We start from the raw sequence: 25598 nt of genomic DNA, 5'->3' as shown, positions 1-25598 counted from the left end.
GGTCAAGAGGTCATCATGGCAATGCCATCACTTCCTTCCTTCTGATATATCTTGCAGCTGTTGCAAAGTCAATATGCAACCTGCATAGTCTGTTCTAACGGTGTCTCACCATCTGGCTTAATGCTCCTCGTACACAGAACAATATTACAACTCTCTTACACTTAAAAAAAAAAAATTTAATCCCTCCCAGTTAGTGTTTAATGGACATTTGGATTCAGTGCTTGGACAATGTGAACAGCAGGTGCCTGTGAATGGAACCTCTAGTTTATATATATATATATTTTCATTCTGTATTGATTAATACTCTAATTCTGTATACTGCTGTTTTTGGTTATTAAGGATAAGTCTACCTGTGCAACTTTCGGGGTCCCAGGTATCCCCTGAGAAGATGCCCTCTAGTCTCAATGGGCTCTCACGTGATGATAAAGAAAGTCTACCCACCTATCCAATGTCTCCCTCCCGCCTTCGTCACTGGGGCCTCTGGGTGCCCACACCAACGCCCGTCTAAATAGCCGTGCAGCACACGTCAAACATCCCGCACCCACCCACCGCAACCTCCCGAATTACATCCGCGTCGCTGCCTTCAAACACACGTTGCTGCGGCGAAAACTGAGCTCGAAAAATACAGGTCAGAGGTCGCCGATTTTGATCTCCCGGGCATGGCGGGTTGAAGCAAGTTTCTGAGATCGCCCCACCTCTGCGCAACGCAGCAGCGTGAATGGGTGCACCGCAGTTCGTTGATTGGCAGGCCGCGCGTGGTGGGTTAAAAGGGTGGGCACTCTAACCTCTTCCAGGGTTGCATGTGCGGCAAAGAAGAGTAGGGCAAAATAGCCTTTAGAGGGCTTCTCTAGAGCTCCCTCTAGTGGCAGTCCTTCTGCCAACGCTTGCATTGAGTAAGCATTGCAGGGCTGCACCTTTACCGTCACCTCCTTCAACCGCAAACTTTCAAGTTTGCGTTCCCGCCACCACTATGAAATTCCTAGCATCCTCAGCGTTCAGCATGCCCTTGGGTTATCCCCAACATTATTTTCCATAATCCAAGCCGTGCAAAAACCCTCCCAACGATCTAGCTTTTTTCCCCGTGTCCAGCGATGTTATTCTTTCACGCCAGGTGTCAATTGGGAACGTCGATTTGGTTAAAAATAAAATTTGCACCGCGCATGAGCGATGATTGATAGGCAAAAGGAAAGGTAGACCATTGGAGGGTCACGGGACCAGCATTTGAAAAGCACTCGCGGCAACCCATGGGGCCGGCCAGATTTCACCGGGTTTATTCGATCCCTGATCCTTCGGTTTCCTCTGGGGGGAACTCACAACAGCACGTGGCAACTTCTGTACACTCGCTGCGCTATAAATTCATTGAAATGCGACTTTTGCTTTTGGATACAAGGAAAGATTAAAGGTGGGGAGACGGCGGGTGAGGGGGGAGGGGGCTGAGATCGGATTTAATTTAATCGAGTCAAAGAGGCATCTTGCAAGGGAAAATGCCTTGGAAAATATTTATATATGATAAGTTTGATAACAGTGTACCTAATCAGGGCAATACGCCGAATTTTTTCTCTCTCACATTTTTACTTAAATTTCCCCGCGGAGTTGGGGAATGAAGCGTGCCGCTTGCTTGAAATCGGTAAGAGGTCTGCCCAAGCAAACACAAAATGCGCGCGAGTAACTTAACACGAACGCAGCCCAGGGTCGGGGAGGAGATTTTTTTTTGTTGGTGGTGGCGGTGGTAAAAAGCGGCAGACTGATAAAAGTGGGTTCCAATGCGAAGAGACAGCAGACCACGTCATCTGGAAAAACTTAGCGGGATTTGAGGTGGACGGCAAAAGGGAATGACAAGGAGTTGCAACCGACGGTTTCAGCGACCGTTTATGCAAAAACGTTGATTGAGTAAAATTATTCACTTTTTCCCAAAGTGCACTGTGGCCGACACCTGGTACGCACATGAGTGTAGTGCCTGAGGCTGACAAGGAAAGCTGGATCACCAAAGACCCAGGGACTGAACGTGGCTTACAGGGCAACAAGGACCCACCATGACGAAGGGCGCATTGCAGACACCCTCCAATCTCCGATGTTCTGCCTTAAAAATCGACGCCATTTTTCACATCACTTTTGGGTGCAAAAAGCAAATGTCCACGACGGATTGCGGCACTGTTGAAAAATCTCACCGGAGGAAGGTTTTTTTTGTTTTGTTTAAACATAGAGGCATACATGTATTGCGGCCATATGCTGACGACGAAAAATGTAATTGTACGCAAACACAAAGGAGCGCAGCAGTTCGGCGTTGGTGTCATTTTACGCGGCCATCCGTTGCCATATGTCAAGTGACCTCGCAATCCATCTATCCCGTCCCATACAACAAACGGTATTCCATCCACCCAGGGTCGCCTCTGTTCAGAGTGCATCTATACAACAATCCATCAACTGGACTTCATCCAAAGGTCCATTACTGGCGTTAAACAACCGATGGTAAACGAACACGCACGGACCGAGTATCTGATTTCAGTCTTACAACGTTGCGAGCGAAACGAAAAAAAGCTCATCAGGTGACCTATTTTCCTTGAATGGACTAACGGCAAAAGGTCAAAATTATATGAGACCATGGTTTATATTTTTATGTGGCTCATGACCACACCCAACCCACACACACAAACACAGCATTGGGTTAATCCTAATTTCTTTGGAATCCCCGAATCTTTTCCAGACAAAAGTAAGTTTGCCAAATGTAGACATATAGTGTCTATGTTATTCACATCATAAAAAAAAAACAACACGACAATCAAACACCGTTCCATTAGGACAAAGCAATTCAGGGTGGTGTCTAATAAAGCAAAAAAATGTGCTCGCCGTGCATTTTAAAAGTGCTATTGTCATCGATGCCAGGAAAATTCCGAGAATGCATTGCATCAGTTTTGGCACAAACAAGCAAGTTGATCGTCATCTTGCCAAACGTCGGTGGTTTTAATGTTTACGGCCGTACAATCTACACAATCGTCGTGTTGAGATTTTTTTTTCATTTCACGAAATAATCCCGCGTGCTTTCTTCTGCAGCGACGGGACGTAACACGGGCATGGCATTGCTCACAGGTTGCCTAACAGTTTGAATGTTTACCAAGAGCCTGAAATGAATTTGCATCTCGATGCACTCTCATTGCAATGTGCAGCCCGAGTCAAGGGCAAACCTCGTTCTCTTTTCATTGGAAAAACAGGTTGGGTTGAATGAGCATCAACTGTGCCCTGCAGTCCTGTCAGTGTGGATCACCATCGCCAGCATCATCAGCAGCCAGTGTCTATCCACTGCTGGACACCCCAACCCCTTACGGTCCCGGGATGTCATGATCTATCTCGCTCCTGAACACGAGCCGACGCCATTGCTCCTTCTCTGCAGCGGGGGGAGATCTCAACCGCTCGGGTCCATTCTGTCCTTTGGTTGCCATTCCCTAACCACTCTTGCCCACGGGCAATCGTCCCCTTCGAGCGATGGGTCCTGCCCCAGCCTCTGTTCTCCGTTCCATGTGCTCCGTGCTCCCTGCCTCTCGGTGTAATTTTAGCGGGGCCTTCATCTCCACTTCATTTCCCATACTTTTCAGTTCTCTATTTTTCTTGTCGGCCAGTGGTGGCACAAATGCATCAGTAAACTGAGGAAAAAAATCCTAAGGAAGCCTCAAGACGCCACAGGAGGGCCAAACTAATAAAAACAAAGAAAGCTAACGCTAATTGAGCTCGGAAAAAGTCAATTAATCGCTCATCTCTATGTTGTCTGCATCTCTTCCCCCATTTAACTCCATCTCTCTCTCCTCTATCTTGTCTGCCGTATATCTCCTCTGTCATCTCACGAGGAGTTTATTCGTTTGAAGTGGGAGGACCCCGAATAAAATTCTGCTTAGGGCCACCCCCAATGGGCCATCACCACCACTGTTTCATTTATTATAATAGTTATCAGCAATGTGTCCCTGAAATATTAATGTTCATGCACTCGCGTTGCACTGCAATGGCATGAATGTAAAGCTTTGTTGTGAGTTATTGAGCATTGTAATCTTGCAGCGAGGCACTCACAATTTTAAGCTTTTCGCATGAATCGCAAATCAGTGTCTGCACATAATCAGATGCCATTTCCCCCAGGGCTAGAACAGCTGTAGACTGAGCACCACAGCTCATCAGAGCCCGGGACATGGATGCGTTCAGGCAAACGGACTCTCCGCTAGAACAATAAATGCTTGCAAATGGGAAGCGTTGTTGGCAAACAGAACTTGACCTCTCCGAAGTGAAAAAAAGACTTAGAAAGGGTACAGTTGCAATTATTTTAATACAAATGCATAAGCAGTGATTGTACACATCACCATATATTTTAAACAATGCACGATACAAATGTGGCCAAAAAGCACGCAGCCTCTGTGTGCTTTGCAAAAAACAGCAAATTGTTCCCGAAATACTGCATTCGTATCCTCTAGTCTAAGGTTACCATCACATTTTTTTTAAATGTGAACAACAATTTTGAATGAGACCCAAGACAGGAACTGCTGATGGTGGCTGCGTAATGCACAATGGGTACGCAAGTTTAACACCGTAGGCTTTCGCGACCAATATTATTTAAGAACAAAGCAGGAGGATTTCTCCACAAATCTGGTTGTCGCCTGATGATGCTGGTTGTAATTACTGGCGAGACGTCGTACTCAAATTGTAAATGTTGTGGGTTTTCTCTCCAACACGACTGTATTAGTAATGAATTGGCACGTTCTGTTTCCGTCACAAACCTTACTAATTGGCTGTGTCAGGTAGTGGCGGGTTTAATGACAGATTTATATTTACGTGATCTACCCCAAAAAACCTCTACTACGGACAATTGTTACGTGCACTTTGTACACGTTTCTGCGAGTATAGTTTTAAACGTATGCTTCATCGTCCAGAAATATTTTCCATTTTGTTCTCGTCACTGACGGATTTCATGATCACCGCATATTCTAAATCCCTGAGACCTTGGTTCAATTCATGGTCACGATGGCACAAGAAGAAGTGACCATTTGGTACATGGCGTTGGCCCTTGCATCCCCTAGGTTCGATCAGAATTAAACAAGTACCGTAAAGAGCGTAGAAAGAAACACCATCTCAAGGACCAGGACAAACGTGACGAGGCACACAGGGTTCCAGTAAACCATGCCATCACGTGGCATAGCAAACTTAACCGGTGCTCGCAAATGCCACTTGCCAATAAACAAATTCAGTTAAAAGAAAAATCAAGAAAACTGTCTGGCCCGGCGTGCACATTACAGTTGGAATTTAACATCAAATTCGCGTGTGCGTCTGTTTGACGTAAAATGGCCCAAAATGCAAACAACTGCGGATCGTGTGAGATTTTTCACACAGGCGTGAATTGGCTATTCGCGTGCGTGCACACTTGTTCGTGATCGTGCGTGCACGCACACCTTGCAACGGCACTTGAAAGGATCTAACGTAAAGATGTCGTGGTTGATTGATGATCCACAGCACTCGCCAATTCACTCCAGTCGTTCTCGCTCGTCGGCGGTCAGTCGCACCCCCCCCCCCACCCCCCCAGATTGACCATTCTAACGCTACTACAATGCTCACTGTTCACGTGAACAGACTTCACTCACATTGAGCACTCGGTCTTCTGGACACTTGACCGTCTCGGCCATCAAACGCAGCGTTCAACCACCACCACCACCACACCGTGGGGGAGTCGTGGTCCTCCAATGGAGAGTGAACGGCACTGTGAAATTCCCGTCACCTGTTCGGGACGACCACTGGAAATGAGTGCCATATTAAATCGCTCGCTCGAGTAGGGAGGCGCTTTGCTTTGACGTTATGAAGTGTGTCAACTTTCGATTTAAAGCTTTCGTGACTGCAGGGATTCATCTTCTTGGTTCTTTCGGTAAAGTCACGTAGAAGGGAAATAATAAAATAATAATGAATACATTTTTATGTTGTATTTTTATGATTTCCCTTCTACGTCACTTTACCGAAAGAACCAAGAATAAGTGTGTCAACGTTACTACTGACACGTGCAATGAACCTGTCTGCGTGGAGGTGAGAGTTAGATTCCTACAGTTGCTGACGAATTGCCGTTGCGAGTTTCCTAAATATTTCGTGTGATTTTTTTAAAGAAGCTGCGAGGAGGGAGGCTCCTTGGAATGAGCAATTGCCCTCGACTCCGATTAGCAAGCACGGTTGGCTACGTACGATGCGAAAGAAATTCAAACACACATACATCCATAAAAGAGTAGGCGGCCTACGTGTCCCTAACCTACCACACTGCCTGTTTCATGTCATCCACACTGTGATCCACCACCACCACAATGCACGTCACAGCACTGCTCCACTTGGGAATTCGATGCCTTTTCCCGAGCTCCTATTCAAATTTATCGGGCACGTAATCCGTTACCTATTACAACATTAATAATTGTGCCATTTTTCTGCTGGACACTTGGCATGTTTGGGTTTTTCGGGCCTCTTCTCGGTCTACGTGTTAAACTCTGCTCGGTCTACGTGTTAAACTCTGCTCTTGCAAATTCTTTTTTTTTCTTGTTTCACGTGTGAGAGTGTGCGTGCGTGCGGGCGGGCATATAAGTCATGCACGCGTCTCCATGAATATAAGTCACGAGCGAGCGGACGGGGGTGGGGGGGGGTGCGCACACATGCGCGCTGGGCGTACATAAAGCGCAGCGGGGGGGGGGGGGTAGACCCGGCGGCATTGATTTGTTGCCTACGGAGGCAAACTCCCTCGCGGGCAGCCGACGGCATTACAATCACCCTTAGCCCTGCGCCACAAGCTCCCTCTCAACACACGGGGGGCTACGTTCGCTCGCCCAGCCCCCCCAACCCACCGCCCCTGGACTTATTTAACATCCAGCCCACGGATCGCTATCGATGTAACAACTTTTTTGCTCTACCCCCCCCCCCCAACCAACATCTTTCACCCAATCTTACCCTGCCTGCCCCTCCGATTACGCCAGCGGCGGTCACGCCTGGAGACGCAAAAAAAACCCAACCCGCGTTAAAGAGAATGAGCCCGCAGAAGCGGATGTCACAGAACAACACCTCAGGGAGCCCGTCAAGAAGGACTCTTGGGCCCACGCGCAACGGAAGACGGCGCTGGTCACACTCGCTCCGCATACGAGAGTGATATTTTAATTAGGGGCCGTCCATAAATGACGTCACGCACCTAGGGGGGTGGGGTGGGGTGGGGGGTCAGACATTTGTGACGATGTGTGACGAAGGGCGCAACTTTAAATAAATATAGACAACACGTTCTACTTAATTAAATGGTCTTTTTAATAAATGTTTTCTTCCTACAACATCAGAGTGCAGCGCCACATTAAATACGCACTACAATGACAATAGCTTAGAGCGATTTGAAGCATGTTTTATTTGGGGGGGGGCAGAGTTTGTGACGTCATATTTGAGGGGGGGGGGTCTGATTTTTTGTGACGTCGTGTGACGAAGGGAGGGGGGGGGGTCAAAAATCTTTCAAAATCTCGTGACGTCATTTATGGACGGCCCCTGATCAGGAGCAGGGATTTATCCAAATTGAGTGTGGATACGTAATTTCATGTATTTGTGCGTGTGCAGTCATTGCCTGTGGCAGTGTCCCAAATACCCCATTGTGCAACAATCGTTTAATCTGAGCCATAGTCAACTCGACTGGCGCCGTTCTCTTTTTATCTCCTCTTGGGTTTTCTTCCCCCCCCCCCCCCCAATTATGTTCTAATTGTGCCAAGTAATGTGATTGTCACGACATCATCATGAATAACTTTCCATTTGGAAATCCGCAGCAAGCAGTGAACCGCCCTGAATCGGAGAACAGCCCCCAGAAGATAACATCGCAGAAGTACTTCTCAAAACTCGGGGATTACCTTTAACAAGACCTGCAAAGAGCGATCCGAACGTGGCAGTCAAACCAACAACACAAATTGCCGGGGAAACCTGACACATTTCAAATTAAGCCTGAAATGAAACTTTAATTCACGGTTTATTTTTTATTGTTCAGTTATTCACGCCCAGGCTGAGACTCTTGACACAGAGTAGTACCTGGTGAAATTATGGCCTCCTGAAACCTGAAATAATCGTACTAAGGCTGCTCAGCAGTTGCCCACTCAGAGCTCCGACCCCAAAGCCATCCCGAAGAGCAGTACGATTCTAAGAGCACATTCAAAGACAAGCTAAGATGCCCCACTCATCAGTACAGTGCCACATAAAGATCCCCCGTATAGCCTTAACAGACTGTAGGAACAAGTGCTGTTAGCGAGCGCCTACGAAGGCCGGAACGGCACACGAGGGGGTGGGTGGCCAGCACCACGCCCGACCGCCTTTGTCTCCCTAGTGGCAATGTTTACACACCGCACCAGGTACTCATTTGAGGCTGAGTCGACCTAGGGGAGGCCCGGGACCGGTTCAGATAATCGTCACTGGTGTTGGCCGTGAGCGGGAATCGAACTCGTGTCGCTGGGTTTATAGCGCAGCGCGCTAACCGCTACACTACTGCTCCCCACAACAGTGCCACATGTACACATACGCAAACACATACACACGGTACGTGCCACCATTCCCCCAAAAACACCGAATTCTGAACGAGCACATACTTGGCTGGCGTGACACGTTGTAGTGTAGCATTGCCAGTGCCTTGCCCTGGCCGTGTCTCCCTCGCGTTGACGGACGATGAGATATTGCACTGCACAAGGAATTCTCTTTTGGCCGAATCGACCTAAAGGAGGACCGAAGCAGGTTCAGATACTAACCGCCAATCGTGTTGTACAAAGCCAACTACTAAAGCTGGGATGACGAGTTTCCTATGCAGTGTGCCCAAGCCGTTGTAGGCACATGCACAACGGTGACAAAGATTCCTCCAGATAGCCTTAACAGATCTTTTTGGGGCAAGTTCCACGAGTGAGCAAAGGCTGGCACGGCACACAAGGGGGGTGGGTGGTCAGCACCACGCTCAGCCACCTGCGTCTCCCAAGCGGTGAAGTTTACACTCCACACCAGGTACTCGTTTAAGGCCGTGTCGACGCACGCACACACTCATGCGAGGGGGTGCACACAAGCACATGCACAGCGCACATCACAAGAAGAGACGAATATCTCCAGAAAGCTTTCAACAGCATGGTGGGGCAAGTTCCCATTGAAAGAAAAATAAATCAACATTCGTCAATAACACTGCCTTAAAATAAAATGTATAATATAAATAAATACATAATAGCCAACGTTTCAGGCAATAGCCCTTCGTCATAGACTATGAAAGCGCGCACAAATACACACACACACACCTTCGCGCATGCACACACATGACAATCAGTTTCACGAAATTGCATTGAAAGTTTATGTATGCTAATATGGAATTCCTGTATGTAGTATTAAAATGTGAAAGCCCTCCAGTATGTAACAAGTGACTCAGACTGGTCAATGTCCAGCAAACTGTAGTTTTATGCAATTGGTCACATCAAGCCAAATCAAGATGACATCTCAAAGTCCAAGCCTGATCCCGTAAAAAAAACTTTTAAATCTCTACCAGTTGGCATTTTCTTCGTCGTTTTCAAAAAAGGTCACGCGGGATCTGGATCGTATTTGCAAATATTTTCGAAATATTAGAAACAGAAATACATTTCACCTGGCTCTTTGAACGACGCGTGAAATACCTTGACATATTAAAGCAATTTAAACGAATGGATTTAAAGGCTTAAAATGCATTCACTCCCGCACACTATTACTCCCTCCCACAACAGGAAGCCACGTGGCCACAGTTTCAAAATGTTGAACTTTGCGAGAGGGAAAAAAAACACTGTAAAGTGAAATACTGAGGCTGGGTAAAAGCGCATGTGGCAAGCTGACACAGCGAGAATGTGGAAAACATTCTTTATTAAAAAAGGCACCATACATTTCACATAATGTACGGACAATTATACTTTTTTGAGTGCTTAGGTTCCAAAGTTTCAAGTTAAAGACGCGCGCGTTTGCTCTCAAGATGCATTTCGCGTGGGCCATGAACGTGTCATGTCGACACAGCATCAGAAACTGTGCTGTCAAAGTGTGTCAAAATGACACAGTGGGAAGTATACCCAGCCACACAACACTTTACTGTAACTGCTATCAAAGCTATGCCCAATCATCCTTGCATGGTCGATACACTACACACCACTTCGTGACCCGTCAACTGTAGTCACCCTATGGACAGACTGGCCACCGCAATTAGAATGTGGATTTTTTTTTCAGCACTGGCTCATGGCTGTGAAAGGAAGGCAAGCACCAACCACAGGCACACAACCACCCATCGTTCTATTAAGCAAGGGAATTTAGTTAATCAACAACAACAAAAACATTCTTTGAAAACTTCCAGATCTTGAAAATCTCCTCCGAGCCGAAAATCCACAAACCACACTCTGCCCCACCAAAACCCAACCTCAAAAAACACATTCCCCTTAACTCCCTCCATCCTATACTGCCAACCCCCTAACCACCCACCCATCTACCCCTCCCCCACCCCAAATCCAACATCCCCCAACCACTGCGGCTTTCTGCCCTGAATCCTGGTGCTACTGGAGTGACTGTTTACAATCTTGCACCATTTCACCGTGGGTGGACATATGTCTGGCACATGGGCCATGTGTTTGGGGCCCCTCTTGTTACTGCAGGTTTTAATGTGCCAGCACGGTGCTTGCCACGTGCATTATGGGTGTCCTGCGCATTCGATTTGTTTCATTTTGGAAATGCAATATTCTGTAGTTTGCATTGCGCGCAACCTCGCCTGCCAATATGCGTGCCAAAGCAACGCTATGGAAATTCAGCGGAGGCAATATAAGCAGACGCTGTGTTCCAGTCGAGTGAAAATTCCTTATATATACAGCATAATAAGCATAGGAGCAAGAGAGCTCTAGAAATCACGGTAGAATGTTTATGCTGTTCACCAGATCCTGCATGCGAAATGTGACCGTTCAGTCACCCACACATCGACCCCTTCAGCACAAATGTCATCGCCGTTACTATTGTAGCATCATCGTTGCTCCGCCGGCATTTTTTTGCCGTTGAAAATATTCACACCAAATTCAAAACGCGGGTATACTTTGAAGGTTAAGCGATCTAAAAAGATTATCAGCAAATCACAACTCGGACTTAAACTCGCAGAAAAGTGAGCTCTGTAACAGAACTGTCCATCCTGTCCCCTCCCTCCACTCCCTTTGACGGGTTCTGCACCCATTTAGCCCCATCACGATGGTCGAGCAATTTCAGACTGACGATGGCTACCATCCCACAGCTGTAATCAAAACGGATATATCATTAGCCAAACACACGGCTGGCGCGTGCCTCCGACTCGCTATTTTGCACACGCTTGTCTGTATATGGACAGGGCCTGCCTAGTCCAAAAACAGTATTGACATTTTTTGACTTCAGCTAAAAACCTAATCCAATTCCACAGAATTTCAGGCACTTCAAAGTCTCATACCTTAGCTAATGAAGTAAACTCTTTCCCCCAGTGCCCTTTAACTGTGTGACCCACATCCAAGACAACTGGCGGAGTGAAGAGTTTGGCAGACGGCACATTGCGGGAGACGTTTAAACGTGTCAATAAAATGCAGGCTTCCCCACAGCTTCGTAAATAGCCGCCGAGTTTTAGACGTCTCCGCGAGCTCTTCACAAGCGCCTCGTAGTAGCGACACGTGTTTGCAAGGCGTCACCAGAGTAGCGTGAGAGCAGCCGAGGAAGGGGGGGGGGGACAGGGCTTCCCAGAAGATTCACAAGCTGCTTCTGCCACGACCGCCGTTATGTCCCATTCATCGGCTTAATACTGGTAGGAACCTCCTGGTTACACCAGCCCACAGGGGATTATTGTGTCTACCCGTCCGTCGTGCAGGGAGGGGCTGGGTGAAAGGGGAGGGCGTGGGAGGGGTGGGGCTGGGTGGGGAGGGGATGGTCACCCCGTGGTGCCCTTATAAAACTCAACGTTTAACCTGCTCACGCCGGCTTGTGCCCGCCCTCACAGTCGAGCATATTTGCGGAATACACCACGCCGCCGTTGACCCTGGCCATTGACCGAGCGACCCAACGTTCCTACCAGCTCCCTCCGCAGGAATGTGTTTAAGTACGGTATATGCATTTTGCAATCCACCCGTTATGGAATTGCTCTTAAGCGAGGCTTATTAATCGAAGTATATATAATCAAAGTTTCATTCTCTGACAAATATTCACTCGTCTTTTATCAGGCAGGCCATTAAGAACTCCACTGGGCAGTCTAAATTGTGCCAGGAATGAACACCGCGTTTATATAATTTCTCACCAATGGGCTTGGAGCTGGTTACGCACAGTTTGGTACAATTTGGGCAATTCACATCAGAATTTGCATTGAAATAATAACAATGGTAGTTCTGTATCCAGGAAGGCCCTTATTAAGTGTCAAGGATCGATGAGGATGTTTGACCAATGTATTAAATGTTTGGTATGTGGGAGGGAAAACGCACATCCGGCGAGAACCAACCACACGTACGAACTACCCCCTGGACACTGCACAGTCCACGTCCTACAGCACCTGGCAAGCGCTGGTAGTCACCCATCCAAGTTAAAGAAAAATATTTCCGTGAAGTCATCTCCACTCGACGTGCTCCCAGGTTCCTTGTTCAAGCAATGTGCTCCGGAACTCGCCATCATGATCAGGAACATCGCAAATGCCTCCTTCTCTTCGGGGTGTTTTCCGTCCAACCTCAAATCTGGCCTGGTTTCTCCCTTGTTAAAGAAACCAAATCTAGATCCGGATGACCCATCTAGTTATCGTCCCATCACTAACCTCTCGAACCTCTCTAAACTCCTTGAACGACTAGCCCTCGCCCAGCTACAACCACACGTCACCTCCTCCGCAAACTACTGCAACTTCCAGTCAGCTTACCGTCAAAACTATTCCACAGAAACAGCACTCACTAGGGTGCTCGATGACATTTTAACGATCGTTGATTCCGGCTCAACTGTTGCACTTGTAAGTCTGGACATTTCGTCAGCCTTCGACACCATCAACCATTCGCTCCTTACTTCCCTCCTGAAATCCGACTTCGGTATATGCGGCTCAGCACTCAAGTGGATAGCTTCGTACCTTTCTGACCGGCAATCCTCAGTCAGGGTGGGCATGTCCACATCGCCTGAAACAAGAGCATTATGCGGGGTTCCCCAGGGCTCTGTTCTAGGTCCCCTGCTCTTCACAGCCTACACTTCCCCGATCGGCCGACTCATTGCAAGCTTCGGTGTTAAGCATCACTCATACGCGGATGACACGATTCTATTCACCGCCATCGATTCTAGCAATGCATCTGGATTCGAGAGGCTCTCGGAATGTACCACCGCCGTGCAACAATGGTTCACTGCACACAACCTAGCCCTTAATCCGAAAAAGTCAGTGGCCATCATGTTAGGTACCAAGCAACGTCTCAATTCAGCAGCACTCCCCACACACATACACATCTTCGGTCATAGCATCAAGTTCACCAACCACTTCAGCTACCTCGGTGTCATCCTAGATTCAACTTTATCCTTCGACCGTCAAACCAACCATATCATCAGCTCATGTAACTTTCACCTGAAGGCTCTTAGACACATACGTCCTCTCATCTCTACTGAAATTGCCAACACTTTGGCATGTTGCATAGTTGGGTCTCGCCTTGACTATTGTAACTCCGTCCTTGTCCGGACCTCCGCTGGCAACCTAAGGAAGCTTCAAAGACTACAAAATAACCTAGCACGCGTCGTCATTGCCCACACTCATCCCCGCCTCGACTCACTAGCTCGTCTCCGCGCTCTCAACTGGCTCCCCATTGCCAGTAGGGTCACATACAAGACCGCCTGCCTCTGCCACAATGCCTTCATATCCGCCTGCCTGCCGTACCTTTCTTCATTATTGACAACTTGCAGCTCAGCACACGGCAGATGCCTGCGCAGCGCGACTCACGACCTCCTCTTGATACCAAGATCCAGGATGGTCATCGTGTCTATGCGCCGCTTCTCGGTGGCAGCCCCAACAGTCTGGAACGATATCCCTCTGCACATTCGCAGCATCACCTCAATCGCCTCCTTCAAGAGAGACTTGAAAACTCACCTCTACAATCATGCTTTTGAGCGACTCTGAGCTTGGCTCCGCGCCTCTGAGTTGCGGCCACTACGTCTGCAAATTTGCGCGCGTTACAAATTGTACTATTATTATTATTAAATAGTTTTTTCACTAAAATATGTAAACTTTCAAGAATTGACAATTCTCAGGATATTTCTTCCCGTGACTGTAATAATTACATTTTGTATATTTTTTCTAAATCTGTATTGCTTTTGTGCTTCGCTGTAGTTTGAGTATGACTAATGGCCTTTAACTAGCTCTCTCAACACAAGTCTGCCATAAATGTGTCTAATCACCGCAATGTATGACGCAAGTAGAGCACAATTATAGCTGTTAGTTACGAGAAAACATTTAAAATAATTCACAAATTTGAGGTAATATTATTGCCATTCCATCAATTGCTGCCAAAAAACATTTTGTACGGGACTAATTGAATGTATAATAGAAATTTATTTGCACGTTCCATTCTCGAATTTGTCATTTTTTAAACATTATCAGGAAATAAAATCTAGTGGGCAACGGCAATTGCGACATTACAATATTTAGTAAAAGGGACGAACATGTTTATTGTGGGTCGAAAATTGTTCAATCTTTTTATATAAAATCATGGTGTCGTCATCTCTCTACAATCCTATCACTAAGCAGGCTCAACACAACTTCGCTTCTGATATCAAATGATGTCAGCCACATTCTTGGTGATTTGGTCTCAGTACATTTGCAAACGCACAACTGTTGTTACATTTCACCTCACGTCTATTTATTTGTTTAGCCGTCTTAAGTTCCACATGATGGACAATCGTGCTGTATTTTATATCGGAAGCAGAAGACGAAATAAAACCCCCACTTAAGATTAAATCCGCCAACCAACATCCAGGGTCTTTGACAGCAGATGCAGAGGGGTGCTCTCACTAAACAGAGACATTTCAATTAAGTGGAACATGACACACCCTGGCCGCATGCTCCGTGAGTCCCAAGTGATCCCTCCTCATTTAAATAAATCTCTGGTCCAGACCTCTCTCGCCCACCCTCCTCCCCTTCACTTTCCCTCCCTCCCTCCCTCCTTTCCCAATACAACAGGCGACCCCGACTGAAACATCATACACGGACGGGACTGACGGACGGAAATGCCCTGCATGCCTGGTGCCGTTGTTTAGAGTCTGGGACCCCCACCCTGCAAGCCTCGAAAGGACATCGCATCCTTCGCACAGTCTGCACAGTAAACACGGAGGGGGGGGGGGGGCTTTACAAGAGACTGCCAGCCAGACACAAACACAGACCCCAGCCTCTGCCGTCTGTCATCGGCAAGCCCAACTGTGCCATTGGGTCTTAATTAGGCTTCCTTTATATTCACTTCCGAACGCAACAACTATTCATCTTCTTGGATATAGAGGTGTTATTTTTTTTATTTGGAAATTTATTTTTGCTGCCGTGTGCGTGTGTGGGTAGCGGTAGTGCAGAGGTTAGTGGGCTCGCTACGAACCCGGCAACCCATAGTTCGATTCCCACTCACGGCCAACAACAGTTACGATTATCTGAACCGGTCTTGGGCCTCCCCTAGGTCGACTCAGCCTCAAATGAGTACCTGTTGCAGTGTGTAAACATCGCCACTAGGGAGACAAAAGCGGCCGGGCGTGGTGCTGGCCACCCACCCCCTCTCGTGTGCCGTGCCAGCCTTCATAGGTGCTTGCTAACAGCACTTGCCCCAACAGTTTGTTAAGGCTACACGGGGGATCTTTGCCTTCGCCTTTTGGTGTGCATAAAGCTTGCCAGGTGGCTTAGCAGTAGAGCTAGCGACTCACAATCGGAAGGTTTAGAGTTCAAATCCTGCTCGGGGGTTGACTTGCCCATCATCCCATAGCAGTCATATACAAAGAGCACCACTTTGGTTTACAAATCAACCCTGGTTGGCCTGTGGATGGACTCGCTCCTGTTATAGGAATGAGGAATTTCCACCACGGGCTCTGGGCTGTAAACAGGAGGTGAGCACCCCCTCAGTGCTAATTTGAGCCGTAATGAACATTGCCTAAACTTGCGTCTATACACACACTGACTGAAAACACGTAACTTATTGCCATTGTAAATAAATGTGTAATCGTAAAATAAGTAATAAGATAAGACAGACGCTGTCTTTCCGACAGACCTGTTCTTCACCTGAGGACGGCTTGCTTGCGTTGTGGCCGAAACGTCGTGAGAATTGTATTTTATTATGTTGTATTTTTATTATTTTATTAATTCCCTTCTACGTGACTTTACCGAAAGAACCAAGAAGATAATAAATAATAACCATTGAGCAACATTGATTCGTTAGAGTGGAATATAAAACAGTTGGTAGAGTGATTTTTTTTTTAATAGCAGATATTAGGTAACAAACCTTTACAACTGACACGGCGTATATATATGCAATGAAACTTCTGTTAGCACGCATAAATATTGGGACGCTATTGGCATATCCTATAAAGGGGCAAATAGGACTCCTGAAATCCCTACCCGTTAACAAAAGGATAAACCTTCAACCACTTACGGGCCACTCCTATTACCAGTTAAAATGCGGATAATAGGATTATTTTTTGGATCGATTAGTCTCATGGATAAGAGGTAATGTGGGTAACAGTGTCAGGAATAAATGGAATTTCAAAGTGTGTTAACAGATTTTGAATAAATCGTACTGACACACGTGGTGATACTCTTTTCATATTTTCTCGCAAATAAATAGAGCCGTGATGACATAATGGGGTAATTGGAACACTTGGAAGTCACATCTTTAGAAAGTTGGAGCACTGTATTTCAAAAATAATAATAGTTTTTTTGACCCAATAAGCGAACGCCACTACCCAAAACATTCGCTCATTTAATTCTAGATTTGAAGCTTTCGTGACTGCAAGGATGCATATTCTTAGGTTTTTTCGGTATACTGCTATCGTGCTGTGACGGTTCCACCTGAAGACGGAGGCTTGTGTTGCCTTCGAAACGTCGTGAATTTTTTTTTACTTTTATTAATTATTTTTTTTTTTACCTACGTGACTTTACCGAAAAAACCTAAGAACATTCGCTCATTTCCATATTTCATCTCCGAGGTCTGTCTTTGTGATAATGACTGCAGTAAGGGACTTCCAGCCAGCACTTCAAGCAGCATATTCAGAGAAAAAAAAGACCCCCTGACATTTCAAACAATGCAGTAAATTAACGACGAACACGTAGATTGCAAAATAAATAAATGACCAGGAATGGGTCAATTTTAACAGAGCAAGCATAACAAGTTCCGTTCAGCCATCATAATACACGCGTGCATATATATTATGTTTTTTTTTTAAACCCACCGCTTTATAAATATTTTGCAAGTGGGGAAATATGCGCCGTGAAACAAAACAAGACCCACGGTGCAAAGCTTTCTGCCGATATGCTGCTGCTGCTACTACGGCGGCGGGATTTCGCAGGAATGTGCTCCTTAAATTAAACGCGTGTTTGTTTATTCGCTGGCAGCGCCGGAGCAAGCTGGCGGCCGGGAACCCAAGGCGAACCGCGGATATCAGTGGAAGCACCGAGCCCGCGCGGCGCTGGCTACAATTACAGAAAGCCGCCCGGCCCCCCCCCCCCCCGTGCGTGGGCTGCAATATGTTTTTAAACTCCCCCTCCTCCTTACACATTTGTACAGGTGACTCAATGTAAACCGGCCGCACGGCTGGTTTTACAGAGGTGACAACGATGGGCCCACCAGTGGCAAGCGATGCGGTTTGACTTTGATCGTTTCATGAAATACAAAAAAAATTGATCTACGGCAATGGTGGAAATTCCACATTCCTATGGCGGGAGGCGTGTATACCCATAGGACAAGCACTGTTGACTCCCCCCCCTCCTCCAATTAAGGGGTAGTAATTTTATCTACCCCAGAGTAATGATGGGCTAAGTAAAAAAAAACAAGTCGGTGATTGCTTGCTCGAATGAGTAGTGAATGAAGTGTTCGTCTCCGGTCTACAGCTCTACGCCAATGGTGGAAATTCCACATTCCTGTGACGGGGGGAGGACACGTATAATCACAGGGCAATCACTGTTGACTCCACTCCCGCCTCCCCCCCGATCCTAAAATTGTACTAATTGTATCTACCACGGAGGAGTAATGATTGGTCAAGTCAACCACCAACTAGGATTTGAAACTCACCACCACCTTCCGATTGCAAGCTGCTCGCTCGACCGCCGAGCCGAGTGGCCGATTGATCGTCACTCGAAGTGAATATTTGCTCGCACAGCTCCGGTCGCTACGTCAAATCGGAATGGGGCACAAGGCGCTTCCTCTGTCTCGGTAGGGGCACGATTGACCCCTCTCAACGCAGGTGGATTCGTCTGAGGCCGGGAACACAATGGGCCTGCTATGATTGAGGTGGGAGAGTAATGAGGTGTATGGGCATGAACAGCAAGCGGCTTTTGACACTGTACCCCCAAAGGTTAGCTGGGATTGGTGAGGTGTGTGTGGGGTGGTGGGGGTGTGTGGGGTGTGTGGGGGTGTGTGGGGGTGTGTGGGGTGGTGGGGGTGGTAGTGGTGTGTGGGGTGATGGGGGTGTATGAGGTGGTGGGGTAGTGGAGGTGTGTGTGGGGTGTGTGGGGTGGTGCGGGTGGTGGGGGTGTGTGGGGTGTGTGGGGTGGAGGAGGTGGTGGGGGTGGTGGAGGTAGTTGGGGGTAGTGGGGGTGGTGGGGGTGTGTGGGGTGGTGGGGGTGTGTGGGGTGGTGGGGGTGTGTGGGGTGGTGGGGGTGTGTGGGGTGGTGGGGGTGTGTTAGGTGGTGGGGGTGTGTGGGATGGTGGGGGTGTGTGGGGTGTGTGGGGTGGTGGGGGTGTGTGGGGTGGTGGGGTGTGTGGGGTGGTGGGGGTGTGTGTGGTGGTGGGGGGTGTGGTGTGGTGGAAATGTGTGGTGGGGTTGGTGAGGTTGGTGGAGGTAGTGGGGGTGTTTGGGGTGGTGGGGTTGGTGGAGGTAGTGGGGGTGGTGGGGGTGGTGGGGGTGTGTAGTGTGGTGGGGGTGTGTGGGGGTGTGTGGGGTGGTGGGGGTGTGTGGAGTGGGGGTGAGGTGTGTGTGGGGTGGTGGGGAGTGTGGGGTGGTGGGGGTGGTTGGGGTGGTGGGGGTGGTGGGGGTGGTGGAGGTAGTGGGGGTGGTGGGGGTGTGTGGGGTGGTGGGGGTGGTGGAAGTAGTGGGTGTGTGTGGGGGTGTGTGGGGTGGTGGGGGTGGTGGGGGTGGTGGAGGTGGTGGGGGTGGTGGATGTAGTGGGGGTGGTGGGGGTGGTGGGGGTGTGTGTAGTGTGGTGGGGGTGTGTGGGGGTGTGTGAGGGGGTGGTAGGGGTGTGTGGGGTGGTGGGGGGGTGGTAGGGGTGTGTGGGGTGGTGGGGGTGGTGGAGGTAGTTGGGGTGGTGGGGGTGTGTGGGGTGGTGGGGGTGGTGGAGGTGGTGGGGGTGGTGGATGTAGTGGGTGTGGGGTGGTGGAGGTGTGTGGGGTGGTGAGGGTGTGTAGTGTGGTGGGGGTGGTGGGGGTGTGTGGGGTGTGTGGGGTGTGTGGGGGTTTGTGGGGTGGTGGGGGTGTGTAGTGTGGTGGGGGTGGTGGGGGTGTGTGGGGGGGGTGGGGTGGTAGGGGAGTGTGGGGTGTGTGGGGTGGTGGGGGTGGTGGGGGTGTGTGGGGTGGTGGGGGGGTGTGGGGTGGTGGGGGGGTGTGTGGTGGTGAGGTGTGTGGGGTGGTGGGGTGGTGGGGATGGTGGGGGTGTGTGGGGTGGTGGGGGTCTGTGGGGTGGTGGGGGTGTGTGGGGTGGTGGGGGTGTGTCGTATGGTGGGGGTGTGTGGGGGTGTGTGGGGTGTGTGGGATGTGTGGGGTGGTGGTGGGGGTGTGTGGGGGTGTGTGGGGTGGTGGGGGTGTGTGGGGTGGTAGGGGTGTGTCGTATGGTGGGGGTGTGTGGGGGGTGGGGGTTTGTGGGGTGGTGGGGTGTGTGTGGGGTGGTGGGGGTGGTGGGGGTGGTGGAGGTAGTGGGGGTGTGTGGGGTGGGGGTGGTGTGTGTGGGGGGGGGGTAACAGGGTGTCTCTGGAGGGGGAGGCAGAGGGAGCAGACAATACAAATCGAGACCCCAACTCCCCCTTGCACAGGCCCCTCCAGCTGATCAAGTTCGACAATCTGCCCACACGACCATGTGGCACAATAGATGCAGCAAACGTGTATCCACGACGGTAAATATTAAGACAAAAACGCTTGCTCGGTTGTGTCGACTGCTCAGCCAAGGGCTGTTCGCGAGCACTTATGAAAACGAGCATTTGACACAAGGCAATGGCATAATTGGTATCATGCCATGGCTCTCTTCGTCTCCCTAGTGCTGTCGCACCACACTAGACACATCTTTCAAATACACGTTCACGTACAGGAGACTCGTGCCAAGCACAGACAATTTGTCCCGCTGTTGAGCAGAGGACAGGAATCAAACACACAACCCTCATCAGCCTGAAAGTGTCCAAATCTGATCAGATGTCTGAAACTAAGCAGGTTTGTGGCAAATTGGAACTTGTAATGGGAAACGGACTGGGAATAGTGGCTGGTATCGGCTTAGGCTGCGACGCGAAACGGCGCTGGCAGATTATCAATAGATCCTTGACGCTATCTGCGCCCGAGATTTAATTGCTACCCACTTAGGATGTGTGGATCTACCTCCAGGCATTACGCTTTCCTCCCACGTGCCCATGCACGCATTCATGGCACCGGCCAAGCGTCTAAGTGCAGGACACTTGTAAAACGAGAGTCTTGAGACTCATTGAGGCTTCCATGGATAAACATGGCCTTATCATCATTATTATTATTTAGACATTTCACAATAAAGGCAATTATCATCACAACCCTGATGGGTTTGCGAACCAAAACGACACTCCTTACAATTGCCAATCACACACACACACGCGTTCAAGAGCAGACCGGGACAGACTAATCCTCGTCGTTTCACGTAGATGGGCAATGTCACGTGAAAGGAGCAGGGCTGACATTTGGTCTCTCCGGCTCCTTCCATTAGCTGCACGCAACGAGCGTTGTAAATAATATAAACCACAAGGAGCCTCCGACCTGCATAGCAAGGGAGGCCCCAAAACCTCCCCCCGCCCCAACCTCTGAAACCACGAGCCAAGCCACCACGATCACCACCTACCCGCCACATGCATCTCTTTCTCCCTCACCCCACCGCCTTCCCTTACGATGCCGGGCGGCGATGGCTACGCACGTGGCCTGTAGTCCAGTACTGTGGAGGCAGCGAGGGTCGGTGGATAGCGCTAGAAAGTTGTTCAACTCCCTTACACTGGGGGCCTTGAGGTTGCCATTACCCTGGTTTGCCAGGAGAAGGGAGTACAGCGAATTGTGGACTAATCTCCATCTCGATTTAAAGCTTTCGTGACTGCAGGGATTCATCTTCTTGGTTCTTTCGGTAAAGTCACATAGAATGAAAAAAAAATATATTTATTTTCTTTTCTTATGTTTTATTTTTATTATTTTATTATTTTCATTCTACGTGACTTTACCGAAAGAACCAAGAAAATAATCTCCATCTGTTCCGTATGTGTGGGATAAAGTGTTCCTCCCTCACACGCGCAGATTTTCTCTGGGTGCTCTGGATTCCTCCCATACGTATGCACATTCATTAATTGGCTGAAAATATCTGAATATAAAAACCATATACAAAACCCTCCAGGAACAAAATTGTAATTGGACTCTCTGTGGCTTTGCTAGGCAGGTAAGTTTATTATAATTATTATAACAGCTCTACAGCCGTCAATATCTTCTACCAAAGCCCGCATTCAATCTCCGCTCACTGGGACGTTGCTGCTTCTCCACTGCTGCCTGGAAATGTCTCCACGTGGCCCTCAGCACTCGGGAGACGCTTCCTCTGGTTCAAGTCCAAGCTCAAGGCTCTCTCCTTTGTTTCCATGCTAACTGCTACCACATTTTTATTATTATGCCCCTATGTCCACCAGAGTATTATTATGCCCCTATGTCCCTGCTGTAAAAGGGAGTCTCAAACTAACCGCTTTCTTCAAATCGTCAAGTCGTGCGTGCGTTTACTCCGATGTGCTTGTGCAATGTCTCCCGGCACAAATGTACCCCGCACGAACTCGTCACACCCCCAGCCAATGTTGCAAGCTAAGCAGGGATTTTTAGCCTGGTTAGTACTTGGGATGCGTGAATGCCAAGGGCTCACCAAGGGTTGGAGACGCGAGGCTGCGAGTATCAACACCAATACCGACAGCCGCACTTCGCCACGAAGTGACGGTCACGTCACCACGGCTCCTGTGCCAGGCTAGGTACACTTTGAGTCGCACCTCCTCGTATGCGTGCAGCGTACTGTTTTTTTTTTATCCAGGTTCGTCACCTCCCCCTCTCTCGCATGAAGCAACACACTCGTTAGAAAGCATCGGCCAAGCATCCAGAAGCGGTAACCTGCTGAAAAACGAGTCTTCCCCTCGACAAACGTGCCGTTCATAATTAGTAGGGTGTATTATCACTGGACGTGAACACACTTGGGAGACTTTATAAACCCAAATTGCAACGGCAATGACAGAGAGAGGGGGGGGGGGGTGAATGCGCGTTCTTCAGACGAGGGCGGCGGGAGGGATGGTTAAGTGGATGGCACCGGTGATGGATGGATGGGGGGGGGGGGGTGCCATGATTCCGTGGGTTACTCACGCACACCAGGAACTGCAGGGCCCCCACGTAGTCGCGCTCGGTGCCCAGTATCTCGCTCATCACACACACGCGGAGCCGCTTCTGTCTGTCCCCTGCATCCTTGGATTGCTGAGTCTCACCAGCCTCCTCCTCCTTCAACAAGGGCAGCGTGACGCTTGACATCCCTAGAGTGGAGGCAGGGTCATGGTGGGTGGGGAAGGAGGGGGGGCGAGATGTTATTGTCCTTCATTTGTTCTGTATTGTTCTTAATATTCAATTGTATGTTTGTTTGTGTATTCGTGGTCAACGTTAGGCGTCATTACGTGGAGCAGAGGATCACGTATTTTGTTGGTGGGGTTAGGTGACGTCGTAGTTTGACGCCAACATTCTTATCATTAGCCCTACCATCTCCTCACAATATCGTCACGTTTTAAAATAAATATATTTAATTTACGCGCGGCCAATGTGTTGGTCAGAATTCTGACCAATAAAAAAAGTTTCCTCTCTGATGGCGTTGAGATTTCCTCGTGACTGCATTTGACACCGACGTTCAACATTCTTCATAATAAAGGTTTTTTTTGTGCGTTAGATCTCGTAAGTATAAATGTGTCGTAACCCTCCACCACCCGACACAGCCAATGAACCACTACTTCGGCCCACCAGTGCGTTGGAGAATACGTCCACAACATTTACAAATTTGAGTAGTACTGTACGACGTTTCGCTGGCAATGACATCAACCAGCATCATGGAGCGATTTGCCAGAATAGTGAAGCAATCCACCTGCTTCCGCTCCTAAATGGAGCAGCAATTCAACATTCTGCTCGCACTGCGTTGAGCGCCTTGCGGGCAAACGCACCTCCGGATTATTGATGTCGCTTCAGATTGCTAATAGCTGAAGGTGTCGCGGATTATCATTCACGCCGCAGATGCTCGTTACCACCACCACCACCTCCTCCATCAGTTTTAATATCCGGCACTCTATTGCACCCTGAACAGTGGTTGAATGCGCAAATTTCACTTCGCCGTGGCTAGTCGTGTATATCTATAATAATAATATCTACTCGTAGGAATATTATCCAGGATTATAACGGATCCGTGGTCTATGGTGGCGGTGCCTGATGCTCGCCAATCCTTGCTCCAAGCCGGCCCGTCATGCAGCATCCAGACAAATATATGGAGTAGAGAAATTACACCCTGATAACAACCATCATTGCCACCACAACCACCATCATCATTATCCTTTCTAGAGAAAGAAAAAAAAACAAGCATACGAATGAACGTCGCTAGACCAACGATGAGATGAACATCACCATCATGACCATGTGTTCACTGCCATTCATCGCACAAGCACTTGGGTGAAAAGCAAAACTCATAAGCGAATCGCAGCGAACTGCTGAATTTCGTGGTCATCGTATTTCATTTCGACACATTTACAAAGCACGGATCCCCTGCGTGTGGCGTGTGTGTGTGTGCGAGAAAGAAAGAGAGAGAGCTTAATTCAATACTGCACACACAGCTCTTACTTACTTGCTCATTCATATAGACGCCAGCCAGTGTGTACTTTGCAATGCACCACGGTTGAAGGCAGAATGCAGTTGCGGCAGTTGTATGGGGGTAGAACAGCTGCCCGAGTCGATTTCCAAAGCCTCCTCTATAATCACCCACGTCTTGACGCACAGTTGCTTGCAGAGAGCGGCGGCCTCCTGGTCTGCAGCCACAGTGTCTTGCTTGTCTGTGTATGGATATCCCAAGGCAAGTGCACGGCGTGCCGTCTTTGAGCCAAGCTTACAACACAGACACCGATCGCCCTCTCGCTCTTCTCGCAGAGTAAAAATGTGGAGCGGCTGTTTCAGTCCAGCGGCGTCTTTAAAATCCAGAATACGTTGGGGGTTGGGGGTTGTATTTCTTTCAAATATAACACGCGCAAAAAAACAACTCAAGAATTAAAAAGCACCGAGTATTAATTCGACTGTCTGTTCGGTCACTAAACCCCCATTACCGATGTACCGGTGCCGTTTAAAAAAAAAAGAACTAAAATCAGTTGATCCTTGCGATGGAGCGAGTTGAGAGCGTCACGATAACTCCATCGATAAGCTTGGGATGGGTGCAGCCGTGCCGAGGGCTGTGACTGCACTGGCGAGACGGGAGGAAGAGCGAAATGTCCCACCAGCCCCCCCTTCGCTCTCTCTCCCTCTCCCCTCCGTCTCTCCCTCTCTCTCTCCCTCTCTCAAAGCGTCGCGACAAGCTGAGCGGTGGCAATTTCCAGTGAGGCAATGCTGGCTGTTGTAAAAAAAAAATACACAATTGTAAATCTAAATTAAGGGAATTACAAAAGGAGCGCAACGGCAGACGACCACCGCCGAGGCACAATTCGCCTGCGCGTCCACGCCGCACGCGAACTCCCTCCTCCTCCTCCTGCTGCTGCTGCTCCTGCTCCCGCTGCTGCCTATGCCGAGTTGACCTCGACCCAGCAGAGAGGATGTGGAGGGAGGGGGAAGGGAGGGAGAGGGAGAGATGGTGGGGAGAGGGATAGGAGCGCGCGGGGGGTAGCGAGAGAAAGAGCGAGAGGGTGGGGAAGAGGGGCTTTGGGGTGAGGCGAGGTTTGGTGGGTGGGTGCTGGATGATGGTGGGGTTGTCGTGGTGAATAGTGGGTGGGTAGTGGTGGTGGTGATAGCAGCGGTGGACACAATTGCGGATGAGCAGTGTTATAATAGCACAGAGACCGACAGAGAGAGGTGGAAGAAAGTTGCAGAAATTAATTCTTGCTGTGCCGGCTTTGCTTATGGATGGCAGGGTAAGAGGTTCGCGCACAGAGGGGCGGCTGGTGTGGGAGGAAGGGGGGG

The 25598-nt window shown here is 49.0% G+C and overlaps 1 protein-coding gene across 5 annotated transcripts in view; it reads right to left on the bottom strand.

Moving 5' to 3' along the window:
* The window catches only part of LOC133353250 (phosphatidylinositol 3,4,5-trisphosphate-dependent Rac exchanger 2 protein-like), a 220446-nt gene extending 195275 nt beyond the window's left edge, over positions 1 to 25171 (bottom strand). For all 5 annotated transcript variants that reach the window (XM_061569342.1, XM_061569344.1, XM_061569345.1 and 2 more), the window contains exons 1-2: positions 24283 to 25171; positions 22776 to 22939 (exon numbers count right to left, since the gene is read on the bottom strand). In XM_061569342.1, coding sequence (XP_061425326.1) covers positions 22776 to 22937 — 162 coding nt within the window. In that variant the 5' untranslated portion in view covers positions 22938 to 22939; positions 24283 to 25171. The remainder of the gene's footprint in view (positions 1 to 22775; positions 22940 to 24282) is intronic.
* Positions 25172 to 25598: the final 427 nt, after the last annotated feature.

This window comes from Lethenteron reissneri, chromosome 43, assembly GCF_015708825.2.
Source record: "Lethenteron reissneri isolate LAM-NWPU_2019-01 chromosome 43, ASM1570882v1, whole genome shotgun sequence".
Classification (NCBI taxonomy): Eukaryota; Metazoa; Chordata; class Hyperoartia; order Petromyzontiformes; family Petromyzontidae; genus Lethenteron; species Lethenteron reissneri.
Note: the sequence above shows the minus strand (reverse complement) of the source record. Positions and strands in the feature narration are given on the sequence as shown.